At 40.8% G+C, this 16263-nt stretch overlaps 1 protein-coding gene across 4 annotated transcripts in view; it reads left to right on the top strand.

Moving 5' to 3' along the window:
• The window catches only part of Kiaa1958 (KIAA1958 ortholog), a 211493-nt gene that overhangs the window by 173678 nt on the left and 21552 nt on the right, over positions 1–16263 (top strand). For 3 of the 4 annotated variants that reach the window (XM_050132043.1, XM_050132044.1, XM_050132042.1), the window contains one exon: positions 7821–7993. In XM_050132043.1, coding sequence (XP_049988000.1) covers positions 7821–7993 — 173 coding nt within the window. Of the gene's footprint in view, positions 1–7820; positions 7994–16263 lie in introns of those variants that run through there. The other variant, XR_007590043.1, reaches the window with a different exon arrangement.

Below are 16263 nucleotides of genomic sequence, written 5' to 3'. Positions count from 1 at the left end.
ATTGTTTTTGGCCTTGAATTGAGCAAAGGCAATTGTCCAGGAATCAATCTTAAAATTATCAATGAATCTATTGTTTAGTATAAGAAACATTGATCATAGTCAATATTCTATTAAACTATTTTTTAGATGTTATCCTGTCCTTTTGTACCAGACAGGCTACTGTTTTAAATTAAGAGTTTAATATCTTAACTGGCAAAACTGGGAAGGTTTAGCCATAAACAGCACTTTTTATAAAACTGTTGTAGAATAAGTTTTATATTTAATATACACATTTGTCATAGCTGAATTATAATTAATATACTGTATTTGTTGATTATTGTATACTTTACCTGTGATTTATACTTTATCTGTTTGAGTACCTGTTAGGCAGCCTGTTTAAGGCTTTTATTGGAAACTGTTTTTTGTAAGAATTTTACCTAGCAGCTCAAGGTCTCCCATAAGAATATTATAACTAGGGCTTTAACCATTGAATATCTAATTAAAAGCTTGTAAGCTATCCTCCTCTTAAGTTGTAAGTCTGCCTTGCAAATAGGAAAATGGAAAAATGAAGCATTTTTTAACTAGTAATGCTGGCCTCATTAGACACCAACATGTAGAAAAATGAAAATAGATCTATATCCATCTCCATGTACAAAATTTAAGCCCAAATGAGCCAAAGGCCTTAGCATATAAAAATTTATGTTGAACCTTACAGAGAAAAAATTTTTGAAGCATACCTTGCCACATCGTAAACACAGTCTCAGTGGCACAAACATTGTGAGAAACCATAAATTAGATCTCCTGAATTGAGAACCTTTTGTACAACAAGGCTATAGAGTGGGAAAAGATCTTTACTTATCATAAACCCATTCCAAAAATATATGAAGAACTCAAGAAATTAGTTATTAAAAATTTAATCCAATAAAAATATTTGTTATAGACCTAAACTGAAAAACTCTCAAAAATGACCGAGAGACACCTAAAATGTTTGAATATAACATCCTTTAACTGTCAGAGAAATGTAAATCAAAACTCTGAGATTTTACCTTATCCTTGTAAAAATGACCAAGGTTAAAATTATTGTTAGCAACCTATGATTAAGAAAATGTGGGTAGGGAAAAAACTTTATTGCTGGAAGTGCGTACTGGCACAGCCACCCCTGAATCACACACAGCATTGAAAGACCTGAACAAATCCAGACTCTCCCAGCAGGAAGAGAAAAATCAAAAATCCAGGGCTAGCCTGTTCAGCAATCCTGCACCAGGAACTGTCTGAAGACTGCAATCTTGAAAAACTAGTTTTCCAGCTGCAATTATCACAGTACTGTTTTAGGAACTAGCTGATTATGACCCTGGGAGTGGTCCCGAGAGGCAGCGTAACGCGCCCCTGCGACCATCCGTAGGTTTTTTAAATCTTTATGACCTTTCTGGACCACGGGGCTTTGGTCTTCTTTCTCAAAAATTCTTTTTCCCGGTCACTCAGGGTCGAATTCCTCCCCCACCAACCAAGGCCACATGCATGACCTCAGCAAGGAAGGCCTTTGGCGAGCCCATGGGGGGGGGGGCGCCCTCCAAGACCTGAGTGAGAGTCTCCCCAGCAGTGAGGGACCTCCATTATGTAAAATTAGGCAAATATCTACCTCAAAACTTAGCAGTACCCCTTTTGGGCCTAAATACAAAGTTGTTTGACCAAACCACAAGGACACGTGCTCAGCCTTGCTTACAGCAGAACTACTTTATCATAGCCAGAATCTAAAAATAACCCAAAGGTATCTTTTTTACATCTAGGATAGATGAGACATCATCCTTTTAAATATCCATGAATACCAGAAAATATTTTGGAGTAACTTTAAGCAAGCAGGACAGAAGTTTTTTGTCCCGTCATCTCTGCCTGTGAAGGCGGAAATTTTTTTATTTTTAACCATTATCACTTGTTAAGAGTATAACTCTGGCCTTGATAAATTTAAGAGGCCTGAATCTCAGCATTCCATCCTGAAGCCACACCTGGCAGCAGGAAAGACCCTCAAGCAGAAACATTACGACTCCCACCCAAGAGTGGGCCGTACAAATGGAAAAACTTGTAGGATAAGAATTTTAAATCTTGAAAGATCCCCTACTTTCTTGCAAAAGCAGAAGAAACACAGCAAAAATGACAATTTCACTGAAAGCAGTTTACGGATTCAGTGTAAATGTCCATTAAAAATTATAGCAACATTTCTCACAGAACTCACATACATATTTTATGTAAATGTTCATTAAAATTATAGCAAAACTTTTTACAGAACTCAAAAGAACAATATAGAACTCAAAAGAACAATCCCCAACCTTATACAAAAGAAATAAAAACTCAGGATAGCCTAAACAATTTTAAAAATCCTCTGAATGCATCACAATCTTTGACTTTAAAACTTTTTCTACAGAAACACAGTACTGAACTTAATCTACCTTAGATATAAACTTTTACATCTACAAACTAAAGATTTTTGACTAAGAAGCAAGATTTTTAAAATGGAAAAGAAGCATATTTACTGTCCTAAATGCAGCTGCAGCTTTTTGAGTCTAGACTCCTTTATAGCACACCTGCATGTCAGCTTTCGCTCCATGTGGCAGGCTCTCTAGCCCTAGCAGCCAGCCTGCTTGGCAGGAATAGCTGTGTGGATTGTATCCTAACTTCTCGCATCTCGAGGGACTCCCTTTTGAGTCCGCAAGCAAACATATAAAGCAAACACATAAATCTCTGTTTTGACTCTTACTCCTCTGTCCCTGAGTGAATGCTTAAATTCCTGTATGAATTTCTCTTCCTTTGAAAGTGATTGTCTCATCCCTTGTGGGACGACGTGAACCTGCGCCTACCTCCCGTCCTGCATAACTGTCCGAGTTCTACAGCCGCAGAACCTTCTTTTTTCTTTTTTCTTCTTGTTGTCCCGGGACTGCGCAATGTCGTCCGATAGCTAACCGTACTCCGAGTCACTGTTGGATGTCTCCTCATACCTTTAGAAATTGCTTCTCCTACTCAAGCTTCAGTATTATAGTCAGCTATCTCGACGTTCATTGTATTCAGGATCCATTCACCCATTGGTGCTGATTTAACCTTTTATGGTCCAAATGTCTTTTTGCATTCTAAGTTGGCATTTTCCAAAGACAGAGATTCAATAAGTACTCGTCTAGCTTCTGGGTCTGTCACTCCTCCTTGTAAAGCCTTAGTTAATCTTGTAAAAAGTCACTAATATTCTCTCTGGCCCTGTTTTACCCTGCTATATGATTCAGTTTTATTACCTGGTTTCTGAATCCTGTCCCAAGCAGTAAAGCTGCTGTGCAGTTATAGGAACAAGGTGTGTCCTGATGATTGGAGTAATAGCCCTCACCAAGAATTTGATCTGGGGAAGTCTCATCCTTTTGCTTTTTCCTGTTTTTCTAAAATTTTTGCCTCTTCTCACCAGTAGCATTTCCATAGCAGCTGGGGTTCATTTCTTAGGACCACTGAGATTAACTGAAGCCCCATGTGTGGGGTAGTCTTATTGCTTGAAGCCCACATTTTCACCACTTCCCTAACAAATGGTGAATGCAAGCCATAAGATACTATTGCCTGCTTGATTTCTTTTAGATTGCTCATGTATATTCTTTGAATACCTTTGGGTATTTTGTGGCAGATGGCTTCTCAGAGGATATTACCAGATAGGCAGCTAAAACTCTGGGTAAATCATCCTGGACTCTGGCACGTATTGATGAGGTTAAACCCTGTCCTTGTACCTTTTCTCCCTGCTCATCAGTTTCAATAATTTTCTCAATTTTTAAATATTTTTACCACTGCCTTTTGTAAAGTCAGAATCTCCTGTCCAGTGTTCCATTCTAATGCCCTCATTGAGGATTCCAAGGTATAAAATTTGTTCACTAAAGATAACTTCTAATCCTTGGACATAATTTTGATGGCATGCATATTGCTTTCCTGGAGAGATACCTTATCTGTTAACCTATCATAATTTTTCAACAGATTGATAAATTCAACAGTATGAATTCTTTCAGATAATGTCTCACCACCATTCGACATTGATTGGATTTTTGTCTGTCAAATTAATGTTAACTTTTTCAATAGTATTAATTTTTTCAACTGTTCATTATTAGTCTCTAAAGACTGTATCATTTCTAAAAGTGCCTCATTTTTGGCTCTGTTAACAAACCATTTTCTTAATGATAAAATATAAAAAACAAAACTAATTCCCAAAATCAAATAAATGGATGTATAAGAAAAATCACATATGCCTTGCAGGATGCCATACATAGTATAAGCAAAAAGTTATTAAATTCCTGAATGGTAATATTGTATCACATAGTATAACTTTCAAATTTATTAATTTACTTACTGCCATTAGATTTCAGTAAATTGTTGTAGGTGTAATAATCTTTATTGACCAGCAGGTGGCACAATACTGTTCCTGCTGCATTGGTTCCACATGTTGGTGCCTGGTTAAATGCTGACAAATATGCTTTGCTTGACAAATTTAGAGCAATTAAATCAATTCCATAAATGGAGCAAGGAGCCCAGAGCTCAGGAGAAGGGAACACAAACCAGAAGCTGTGCAAGTCACTGCACAGCAGGAAAAGCGGCAAGCGTGGGGGGGAGGTGGGGAAGGAGGAAGGCATGAGCGAACCTGAAAAATTGCCAAGTTGCCACAAGGTAGCTAGCTCTACTGTGGCTGTGGTGGAGTTTGGCAAAAAGCCACTTAGTAGATGAAATCAAGCCAGGGAGGTGGAGGTGGGAGACCTTCTGGGTCATGGACCTTTTGGATCTTTTTTTGGCCTATCCCCATAAGTGTGGAGTTGGGATTCACATGGGCGCCAGATGAAGATGGAAGTCACAAAATAATCTCACACTAGCTCAGAATTGGATATAATAAAGGCTTATTTATTTAGGGGTAGACTCACCGATCACAGTCCTCTGCACGAAGGGGAACAGGAACCAAATTCAGAAGCCATGGTTGAGAAACAGTACACGCTTTATGTCGGAATTCATAGTATAAGAGGTGTGGTGCCTTAAAGTCTGCTGTCCAAAAGAATTCCTACAGCACTAATAGAAATTCCGTATTTATTGGTGAGGGTTCCCACTTGATACATTTGGACAAAACTCACTTTTGCAGGTAATAGTGAACACAGAGCTGTACTAGTGGAGTTCAACCAGCAGTAGTGAGGATGAAGTTCTCATAAATAGGTTTCCCCTCACAGGGCTGGAGAGTTGGCTCAATGTTTCCAGACCACATGCTGTTCTTTCAGAGGACCCAGGTTCAGTTTGCAGCACCTAGCTTGTAGCCATTTTTCTTACTGATTGTTAGTCCAAGGAAATTTGGAGAAACCGGATATCTTTAACATGATAAAGAGTTATCCAAACCGTTCTCGTTGAGATTGTGTCATTACAATACTTGATACTGTTGCTGTTGGGGCCAGAGCATGCCGTCAAACTCGTGTCTAGAGCCTGGATCTACCTCTTGCTAGCTCGTGGTTTCAACAGTACACTTCTTGCACAGTGACGGTTCCTTGGTAAATATCTGATGAGTGTATGAGCCATTGCCTTGTCTGTAAAACAGGTGTGATTGTGTACTTGTTTACTGATTACACACAGGTTTTAAAAATTGGCTCATAATAGGCTTCCATTGATGTTAGGTGTGTGAACCAGCTCCCACATCATGACACGGAGACTTTTATTAGTTACGAATGCTTGGCCTAGCTTAGGCTTGTTTCTGAATAGCTCTTTTGACTTAACCTATCTTTTTATCTTCCTTTTGCCTCAGAGGTTTTTACTTTTCTTCCTTCTGTATTTCTTACTTTAACTGCTTCTTGTGTCTGCTGACTGATGGCTGCCTGGCCTCTAACCCTGGATGTCTCCCTTGTTCTCTCCTCATTTTTTGTTCTTCCTACTCTCTTGAGTCTAGGTTTCTCCTCTTGTTTATTCTCTTTGCCTCTCAACTCTATCTGTCCCGTTCCTGCCTCATTATTGGCCATTCAGCTCTTTATTAGATCAGTCAGGTGCCTTAGGCAGGCAAGGTGAAACAGCAACACCTCTTTTCATAATTAAACAAATGCAGTGGAAACAAATGTAACACACCTTTACACAGTTCACGTAATATTCTGCAGTATAATCAAATGTAACACATCTTTGTCTAATTAAAATAATATTGCAAGCCTTTAATTCTAGCACTTGGAGGCAGAGGCAGGCGGATCTCTGTGAGTTCAAAGCCAGCCTAGTCTACAAGAGCTAGTTCCAGGATAAGTTCCAAAGCTACAGAGAAACCAAAAAAAAAAAGTGATGTCATCATTCTAAGGAGCATAGAAACCAATACCATCCAAGCACAAGGGATGAGAAGGCAGATGTGACACATCAAAAAGGGAGGCCCTAATATTCAGAAAACTTCTAAAAGTGATGTCGAAATTGACAAGAGTGTGTTGAGGGCCTAGAGAGATGGTTCAGTGGTCAGGAGCCCTGGTTGCTCTTTAGAGGACCCCAGTTTAATTCCCAGCACCCACATGGCAACTCGCAACCATCTGTAACTCCAGTACCAAGGGAATTCGATGCCCTCTTGTGGCCTCCATGAGCACCAGGCTTGCACATGGTACAAAGATAACATGCAGATAAAACACATGAAGATAACACATGAAGATTAACCTAAGGGCATTTCTCAGCTTTGGGTAGGTGTGGACCAGAGGATTCTGGGTCCCCAGGGTGCTTGGAGTAAGATACACAGGAGATCCTCAGTGGGCACCATGAGAACCAAGTTGAAATGAAGCCAGCTCGTGGACTGCACTGGCTTATCTTTTTGCTGTCTCACTGAAGCCTAGCCCATTTCTGTCTGAGTCTACATTCCTCAGAGGAATGCTTGGTTTTACCACACTCCAGAGTGTAAGGAAAAGTCAGCTAATGGTTATGGATTTGGTTTTCTTTTTGGCAATTTAAACTTTTTCTGAAACTCTTCTGAAGGTGAGCCTACCCTGAGTATCCTTCCTTTTCCTAATAATTGCTTCCATTTGATCTTTAATTCTGATTTAAAATTAGTTGAAAGTTTGTGCAATCAAGGCTTAAATCAATTCAACTCTCCCACATGTGTCCATGTGCGTGGGTGTGGGGTATCAGTGTGCGTGCTCCATTCCTTCTAGGAAGGGGTTAAGAGGATTGTAGCTCCATATAATTCAACGCTGATCCTGATGGCATACAAGAAATTTGAAGCTGCGTATTAACAGAGAGATGACGAGTCTTTATGTGAAGATGATTAACCCTCCTCCCTTTCCTGTGACCCTCCTCTCTTTCCTGTGACACTCCTCCCTTTCCTGTGACCCTCCTCCCTTTCCTGTGACCCTCCTCCCTTTCCTGTGACCCTCCTCCCTTTCCTGTGACCCTCCTCCCTTTCCTGTGATCCTCCTCCCTTTCCTGTGACCCTCCTCCCTTTCCTGTGACATTCCTCCTGCCAGGAAATCTTTTTTAATTTTCCAACTTCTCATTTTTTTGCTGCTGTTAATAGAAATGGTATATTTTCTAGTGAAAACTTTAGAATTTTTTAGTATTAATTCCATCCTATTATTGAAATGTTTTCCAGTGTCAGCTAGTGCACATGGCCAAGTGATCATGGGTTCTTGTACATGTAAACAGGTTTTAGACCGGGTCTCACTGTACACCAGGCTGTCCTCCACTCCATAGAGAGTACTGGGATTAGAGGTGTGCCCCACCACATCTGGCTAGAAAATTTCACTTCTTAAGTGTCTTTTTAGAGTTCTTTTTAATTTAATATCATCCAGAATGAAGCTCACTAAGAAGGGAATGGCAAATTATTATAATGTCTCTGTTGTTTTTGTTTCTAGCTTATTCTACTAAACTCAACAAATTTCCTGTATTTAATATTAATGATGACTTGAATGATCTGTGTACCAGTGCAGTGAGCCCAAACACCACCAAAGCCACGAGGTATGCCCTAAATGTGTGGCGCTACTGGTGCATGACCAACGGGCTCAAAGACCACACGGACATCACCAAGGTAAGGGATGCGTGAGTGTGCGAATTCTTTTAGCTGACTTCACTGAGCTTCCAAGTGCCAGACACCCTGCTAAGTGCTGTGGGGAGAACTCATGGAGGAACATGAAATACACAGAAAATTGTCCACAGAACCAAGTAGAATTTAGAGAGTGTTTAATGAGTGTATGTTTGTTAAAGTATAACCGTATTTCCAGAAAGAGGTAGGAGTTGTTACAATTAGAAGACGAGACCAGTGGAACAAGTGGTGTGAGAAAGAGCAAACTGTACAGGGCAGAGCCATTTGCTACAAAACCAGATATTGATGATTCTTAAGTGACAAGCTCGGAGTTTTGTGAACCCTGGGAAATCACTGAAGTTGTTTGGTTTCCATACTGCAGGATCTGACTGTAAGAGCTGTAGGTATTGCTGGATCAGGATCTGACTGTAAGAGCTGTAGGTATCGCTGAGTCAGGATCTGACTGTAAGAGCTATAGGTATCGCTGAGTCAGGATCTGACTGTAAGAGCTGTAGGTATCGCTGAGTCAGGATCTGACTGTAAGAGCTATAGGTATCGCTGGATCAGGATCTGATTGTAAGAGCTGTAGGTATCGCTGGGTCAGGATCTGACTGTAAGAGCTGTAGGTATCGCTGGATCAGGATCTGATTGTAAGAGTTGTAGGTATCGCTGGGTCAAGTATAAAAGAATCCACTACAGTTTATTTTTCAGAAGTAAGGAACATGAAACGTGGTATTTTAGAGAAACTAATTGAAAGTTATGAACAAAACAGTTATTTAGTATTCTTGGTCCCCAGACTCCCCCTTCTCAAGTATTTGAGCTTTGTGTAGGGGACATGGGTACAGCGATTCTAAGCCAACTGATTATATGCATTAGGCAGTTGGGATTGTGAGCTTTAAAATGGTGGAAATGATAAGCTGGAAGCATAGATTTAAAGGTCTGACAAATGGAAGCCATTAGCTGAAGCCCAAAGGCCAGGGTGATTTCAGAGTTTGGGTGATGTGTTCAAGGAGTCAATAAAAGCTGAAATAGAAAAGCTGTTTCCTCTTTGTGGCAGCATGTGTGTTAAGTAGTGTAAGAGGCTTTCTGTTTCACATGAAGATGGGGAGTGCCCTGGGGGTGAGGGCAGAAGAAAGAACAGTGGGAAAGCTCACCAGTGAGGGCAGAACTAGAAGTCAATGCAGACAAAACACCTATATACAAAATAAATAAATGTTATTTAAAAATCTAGGTCATAGTAAAATTCAGTGTCTGGCATTTAATGAAAAATTATCAAACATGAAAAAAAACTAGAAAGTATATCCCTTAAAGAGTGATTCAAGCCTCTACTGGTGGCACTCATTCTAACCCTAATCCTAGCACCTCAGAAGCAAGGTTAGCCACATTACAAGACTCTGTTTCAAAAGCAAGAAAAAGAAGAGGGGGCTGGAGACATGGTTCCGTGAGTGAGAGTAGGTACTGCACTTGCAAAGGACCTGAGTTGGATTCCCAGCACACATATTCAGTAACTCACTTGTGGTTTGTAATTCCAGTTCAAGGGCTTCAGTGCTCTCTTCTTGATCCTGTAGACACCTGTACTCACATACCTATATCCGCACACAGACCAGAATTAAAAATAGAATAAATGTTTTAAAAATTCTTCTATGCAAATATATCATAACCAGGAATAAAGAGAAAACAAGAGCAGTTCTAACAAAAGGACAGATGATTTACAGAGAACCAAAGGTAAGAGTGACAGAAGATTTGCTTTTGGAAACCAGGCAGATGAAAAGATATTGGGACAAATGACTTCGTTAAATTATTGGAAGAAAAGTAATTTCAGTATCCACAGTGGCGATGTCTTTCAAAAAGTAAGACGAGATAAGTTGAGACATTCAGAGATGAGGGGATTCAGCAGCAGTAGATCCACACTTTGAGAAGCACTAAAGGAAGTTTAACCTAAAGGGAGATGATGGCACTTGGAAATTCCATCCATCACCAAGGGAAGGAAAGGACAGGGAAGGCAGCTACTGTGTAGATATATATACATGCTTTAAATCTTTCTGTGGAACATCATTGACTTTTTAAACAAAAACAGTAACAAGATAAAATAGAAAAAGTATCATTGATTGATCCAGAAAAGAGGAAAATGGGCAAAAAACAGTTCTGCATTAGCAAGTCCGCAAGCCACAAACAAAAGGTAACATTGTAACTAGCTCAAAGGAAACCTGTCCACCTCTCTTCCCCACTCTCCTCCCCATCCTCCTCTCTCCCTCCCTGATCTCCCCCTCTACCTCCTCACCCTCATCTCTTTCTCTTCTCCCCATTCTCCTCTCTTTCCCTCCCCCCTCTTCTTCCCTGCCCTCCTCTCTCTTTCTCTCTGAAAGAAAACTAAAGACTCATAAGGACATAAAAACTTGTACTATACCAAATTGGAAAATCTAAAAGAAATGAACAAGGAAGAGGATACGGGAAGAGACAGCTAAAATTGAGAGGTAGTGTGGAAACCTAATACAGTAGAAGCTTCTTAAAATATATACATAGATAAAAGTAATCTAAATGAAATCACCAAATAAAGGGGGAGACCGGGATACAACTGAACATCTCTTGTCACCAAATGAAGCTTCCAGTACTGGGTTAGATCTAATTGAGTCGTTGTCCCCAAACAACTCAGGCATTTGCCAAGATTGCTCTCCACAAACTGACAGCAAGTCCCCATTGCTGAAGACACTATCTACACAACTCACTGAACATGGAGAAGTTGAGCTAGTGCCTACATATAATCTTCACCCCTACATTCTAACTCCTGTGATACAGGAAGATATTCTGCACACACGCAAAAGAGAAATGTAAACATCAACCCAGCCAGAGATCCTTTAGTCTACAAGGTAAACTAGTGCAATGGTGGCACAAAGCTTGTGTTGGCAGCCAACTGATGATCTGACTTGACTTAACGCTCACTCCACAAGAAGAACCCATACCAAGACTGCTTGGATGATCAAGAACCAGAGACTAGAAAGCCCAACGACCTAGGATAAAACCAAACACAACTGTTTTGAAAACAAAAGTGAAACCACAAAAGAGCAGCAATAAAATGACTAGTAATGACATTCTGCTATACTCATAGGTCACTCTTGCAGCAGAGGAGGAAAATGCAGGGACCCTCAGCTAGACAGTATGTGCAGAGTGAGAGCCCTGGGAACACTCAGCCCTAACCAGGACATCTCCATCAGATCCCTCCCCTTGGGGCTCAGTGAACCCTGAGGAAGAGGAAGCAGAAAGAGTGTAACAGCCAGAGGAGATGGAGGACACCAAGGAAACAAGGCCCTCTAAATTAGCAGGAACAAAGCTCATACAAACTCATAGAGACTGAGGCAGCATGCACAGGACTCACTCAGGTCTGTACCACACCCTCGACGTATATAGTACGGCTTCCAGTTTGTTTTTAGGGGATGCCTGAGTATGCGAATGAGTGATCTCTGGTTTTTGTGCCTTCTCTTGGGCTCTTTTCCTTCTCTTTGTCTTGCCCAACTCCAATGAATTGTGTTTTTATCTTATTTTATTCTATTATTATCCCTTAAAAATTTATTTTCTGACAGACATAATATTGTATACATAATAAATAAATAAATAAATAAATAAATAAATAAATAAATAAATAAAAATTTTAAAAAATTATTTTCTGATGAGAGACAGAAAGGGCGTAGATCTCCATGGGAGGGGAAGAGAAGAGGATCCGGGAAATATGGAGGGAGGGGAAAACATAATGAGGATATATTATGTGAGAAAAACTCTGTTTTCAATAAAAAAAAAAAAGAATCAATTCAAGGTATGTAAAGAGTTTGATTGAATCTCTCAGGTATACGGCTTATGTTCTGAGTGAGCCTGTGCCCTAGGATGTTGAGAGCTGAGTGTGGTATCTTGTGTCTCACAGTGTTCTCTGAGTTCACCACTCAGGCTCACTGAGAAAGAATATAAATCATATAACTCAGTTAAGTATCACCTTTCATTTTCAGCCAACTGTGAGGGCTATTTCTCTGGTGTACATATGAAAAAGAATTCAAGTCTGGAATTCTTTTAAAATTTCTTTTAACAAATAATAAATTTTATTATTAGAGGATTATGTATATGTATTATGTATAAATAAGACTGTTGATGTCTTTTCTCTCCACGGAGTTATATAGACCTTTGGAAATATGTAAGCTAGCCAACAGGAAAGGAGTTTCCCAGTCAGTTTAAACTTATTTCTCTATATCTGCCAACTATATGGTGTCTTCAGCGTTATGGTCTTACCACATTACAACAGGCAACCAAGAACAGTGGCAGTAGCCTGCACTGCTCCTCAGACATTTGGGACTTTGCTGACCCATAACTCATAGCACTCATTCTTGGAACTTAAATTTTCATTTGATAATGTGTTACTTCTGGGCCTGCTCCCAAAATTTCTTTTAGTAAGTTAAATAATAAACCAGATGGTGCTGGTGCACACCTTTGATCCCAGCACTCGGGAGGCAAAGATTGGTGGATCCCTGAGTTTGAGGACAGCCTGCTCTATAGAGTGAGTTCCATAGCAGCTAGAACACAGACAAACCGTGTGTCAACTACCACCCCAAATTTAAATAATAAAAAGTATATTCATTTAAAGTAAAATATGGAGTAAAAATGCAGCAAAAGCAGTACTTGTGAAGAAAATATAGGTTAACTTTAAAAGCTTATGTTATGAAATTAAATATGAAAATAAAAGCTATAAATCAAATAAATGTAATGTTGAAATAAGTTTTAAAGCTGATATGATTGGGCCTGGTGGCATAGATGCAGTTTCAGCACTTGAGAGACAGAGGCAGAAGGATCATGGCAGGCTCAAGGTCAGCTTGGCCACAGCGTGAGTTCCAGTCTACCCAGGTCTACTTTAAAAAAACGCTGTCCCCCCAAAAATAATTAAAATGAATTTTAAAAAAAGTTTTAAGACTCAGATGACAAAATAATAAATTCTAAGCAAGATGAGCAGACTTTTTTGAATATGCAGATAGTGAGATTATGGCAACAGGTCAAAGAGAATCCAACTGGGTGGCCCATGCCCCACTGCCAGCACTGTGGAGGCGGAGCAGAGTGGCCGAAAGCTCCAGGGCAGCTGTGGTACAGTGAGACACTGTCTGGATTTTTTTTTTTAAAGAAGAAAAGAAGAGAGATTAAGGTCAGAGAACATAAAAGAATTTAAAATGCTGAAAGCAGCAATAAAAGGGAATATTACTACCTGCATTATAAAAAATGAAAAGGGACTCTGAACAACTGTGTCCCAAAAGGGACCATAGATAAGGTGAACAAATTCCTAGAAGGATTCACAACAAACAACGTAGCTTCCATTGCCCTTGAGATCAGTTCCAGCTGGTTGGCCTTGCAGGCGGCACTCCTTTCCTGTGCACACCTCTTACCAGTGTCCTTGCTGCCCCTGTCCAAGGGGTGGAATCAGCTTTCCCAGCGCTGGACTTAAAGCTACCCATGTGCCATATTTTGACCAATGTAAATTCCATGTGAGGAAGCCCAGATAAACCTACAGATACGAGTGAACTGTGTCCCTGATATCCAAATGACTGCATCCACGAGTTACCCTAGGAGAAAACACAGCGTGAATACGCATCGCAGTTTATTCCAGATACTGACTCATAAACAATTTGGCCGTGCCCGCTAAGCTTTAGGTTGTTTCTTATCCAGCGGAAGGTAGCTGGCATACTCCCGTTTATGTAGCCTCATCTTGCCTTTATCTCTGCTTGCCAGCAGCATTGGTGACCTTCCCAGAAACCACAAGACCACTCCACACTTCTAAGCCTTTTCTGCATGCTACTTCCTCAGCCCAAAATGCCTCTTCTGGGAGTGTATTTGGAACCTTTCTCAGTGGTCTCACAGAATAAGCTCAAGTTCTGTCTCTGCCCTTCCTGAACTCAGTCACCCCATCACCTGGGTCCCATGACCCTTGCATTTGTATTACAGTTCTGTTAGTTATGTTTCTGATTGCCGTAACTGAACACCTCACAAGAAGCCACTCGATGGAGGAAGCAGTTTATTCAGGTTGACAGTTTGAGCTGAAGCCCTGCCATGGTAGGGAATGAATGTCTGCTGGAGTGAGCTGTCCTGTTTTCATATGAGCAAGCCAGAGAGCCGAGAAGAAGCCCCACTCCCCCTTTTGTTTTCTATTTTCGAGCCTCCTGCCTTCACCTCCTGAGTGGGCATGTGCTGCCACTTCAGGTTTGTGTGGCACTGGTGATAGAACCCAGGGCTTCTCCATGCTAGGCAAGCAACAGACCCATGGAGCTACACCCTCGGCCCTCCTTCCCTGCTTTGCATTCAGTCCAGGACACCAGCCCATGATTCCTGCTGCCTATAAAGTCCTCTCTAGAAACGGCGTTAGTGCCCTGGAGTCTCTTAATACAGTGGAGAATAGAGGGTAGCCGTCACTGGTGCTTTCCAGTGCAGCCGTGGATTGTGGATTGCAGGCCATTGTCTCAGATGAAGGCCTCCAGCACCAACCAGGTTCTGCCCGGTTAGATAATGACAGCTCATGTGCTGATAAAGGTGTCAAGTCAGCGACTTAACCACACAGACACAGAGCTCAGCATCTCTCTACATGGGCATGTCAGCTGGTCTCACTGTGCAGGTCTTGTTTGGGTGACCATGGAGTTGAAATTTCCTGGGTACATGGTTAGAAGACAGACTCACAACAGACATCATGGCCCTCCAGCTCTGAGACTCTCTCCTCTCCTTCCGTGATGCTCCCTGAGCCTAGGAGGTAGAAGCTGATTAACAGATGCGTCCCTGGAATTGGGGACTCCATAGCCAGTTCTTGGATGTTGACTATTTGTAGATTTCTGTGGTCTTCGTCTACTGCAAAGAGAAGCTTTGTTGGTGAGAGACGCTTCACTGTGGCTGTGAGGATGTTTACAGTGCAATGGAAAGGGCAGAAGTAGGCTCTCCTCTAGGCTCCATGCCCTCAGCAGCCATGGGCAGTTGACTGGGTTCATTTCTCTCCAATTAGAGAGCTGTTGATGACTCACTAGATATACATGCACCCGTGGACATACTGACCACAATGGTCAGTTTTTAAGTATACAACTCAGTAATGTTTACTGTAGTCACAGCATTCCTCAAACCATCACCATTATTCATTCCCAGAATTCTTTCATCCATCCGAATAGAAACTGTGTACTCATCAAAAAATATAGTTCCCAATTTCCTCCTTGCCCCTGGCTCTGGTAACTACTACCCTGCCATCTGCCTCTATGAATTTACTTTCTTCACATTAGCAGAATTCTCTGTCCTTTAGCTCTGGGTTACTTGTGCTTTTGTGTGTGTAGAAGTGGAATAAGTGAGCTTTGTGTGACATAGTATTTCAAGGCCCATTCCTTTTTATTGCTGAAGAAAATTCCATATAGTGTATGTATGTGTATACACACACACACACATTCTCGTTTTGTTTATCCACTTACCTACTGATGGTTTCCCCTCAGTTTGACCATTATGAAAAATGCTACAGTAAAAAAAAAAAAAACTCTATATCTATATAGATTTAGTATAGGCAAATGCTGTCAGTCCTGTTGGGCTATGACTTAGACTCTGATTTCCTAACATTCCAACTACCATTTGATATCATTTCTCTTCTTTTTCGTAATTCTAGTCATCCTGGAATTTTATGTGGTTTTAATTTCCCATGCCAGAGAGAGATTGGGGCTGGGAAGAGACTATCTAATGCATTGTCCCTAATTCTGAATCCCTCTTTAAGATCTCGGTTTGCAGCCCAGGGGTGGTGGCACATGCCTTTAATCTCAGCACTTGAGAAACAGAGACAGGTGGATCTCTGTGAGTTCTAAGCCAGCCTGGTCTACAGAGCAAGTTCCAGGACAGGCTCCAAAGTTACAGACAAACCCTGTCTTGAAAAACCCAAAAACAAAACAACAAGAAACAAAACAAAACCAAAAAAAAAAAAAAAAAGATCTAGGTTTGCTCAGGTTTGATTTTTTTTTCCCCCCTACAACCAAAGAAATCCCAAATAATTGTTTTAGCTTTGTTTGTTTGTTTTTCTAGACAGGGTTTCCCTGAGTATCCCTTGCTATCTTGGAACTCACTCTGTAGACCAGGCTGGTCTTGAACTCAGAGATCCCCCTGCCTCTACCTCTGGAGTGCTGGGAATAAAGGTGTGCCACCACCGCCCAGCTTTTTTTTAACATTTTTGTTGATAAATAAGAAAGTTAGTCTTATGATTTATACATAACTACTCTAATCTTTTTCCCTAACAGATTATCAAA

The sequence above is a fragment of the Alexandromys fortis genome, unplaced genomic scaffold (assembly GCF_014885135.2).
Source record: "Alexandromys fortis isolate MF-2015 unplaced genomic scaffold, M_Fortis_MF-2015_v1.1 scaffold_393, whole genome shotgun sequence".
Classification (NCBI taxonomy): domain Eukaryota; kingdom Metazoa; phylum Chordata; class Mammalia; order Rodentia; family Cricetidae; genus Alexandromys; species Alexandromys fortis.
Note: the sequence above shows the minus strand (reverse complement) of the source record. Positions and strands in the feature narration are given on the sequence as shown.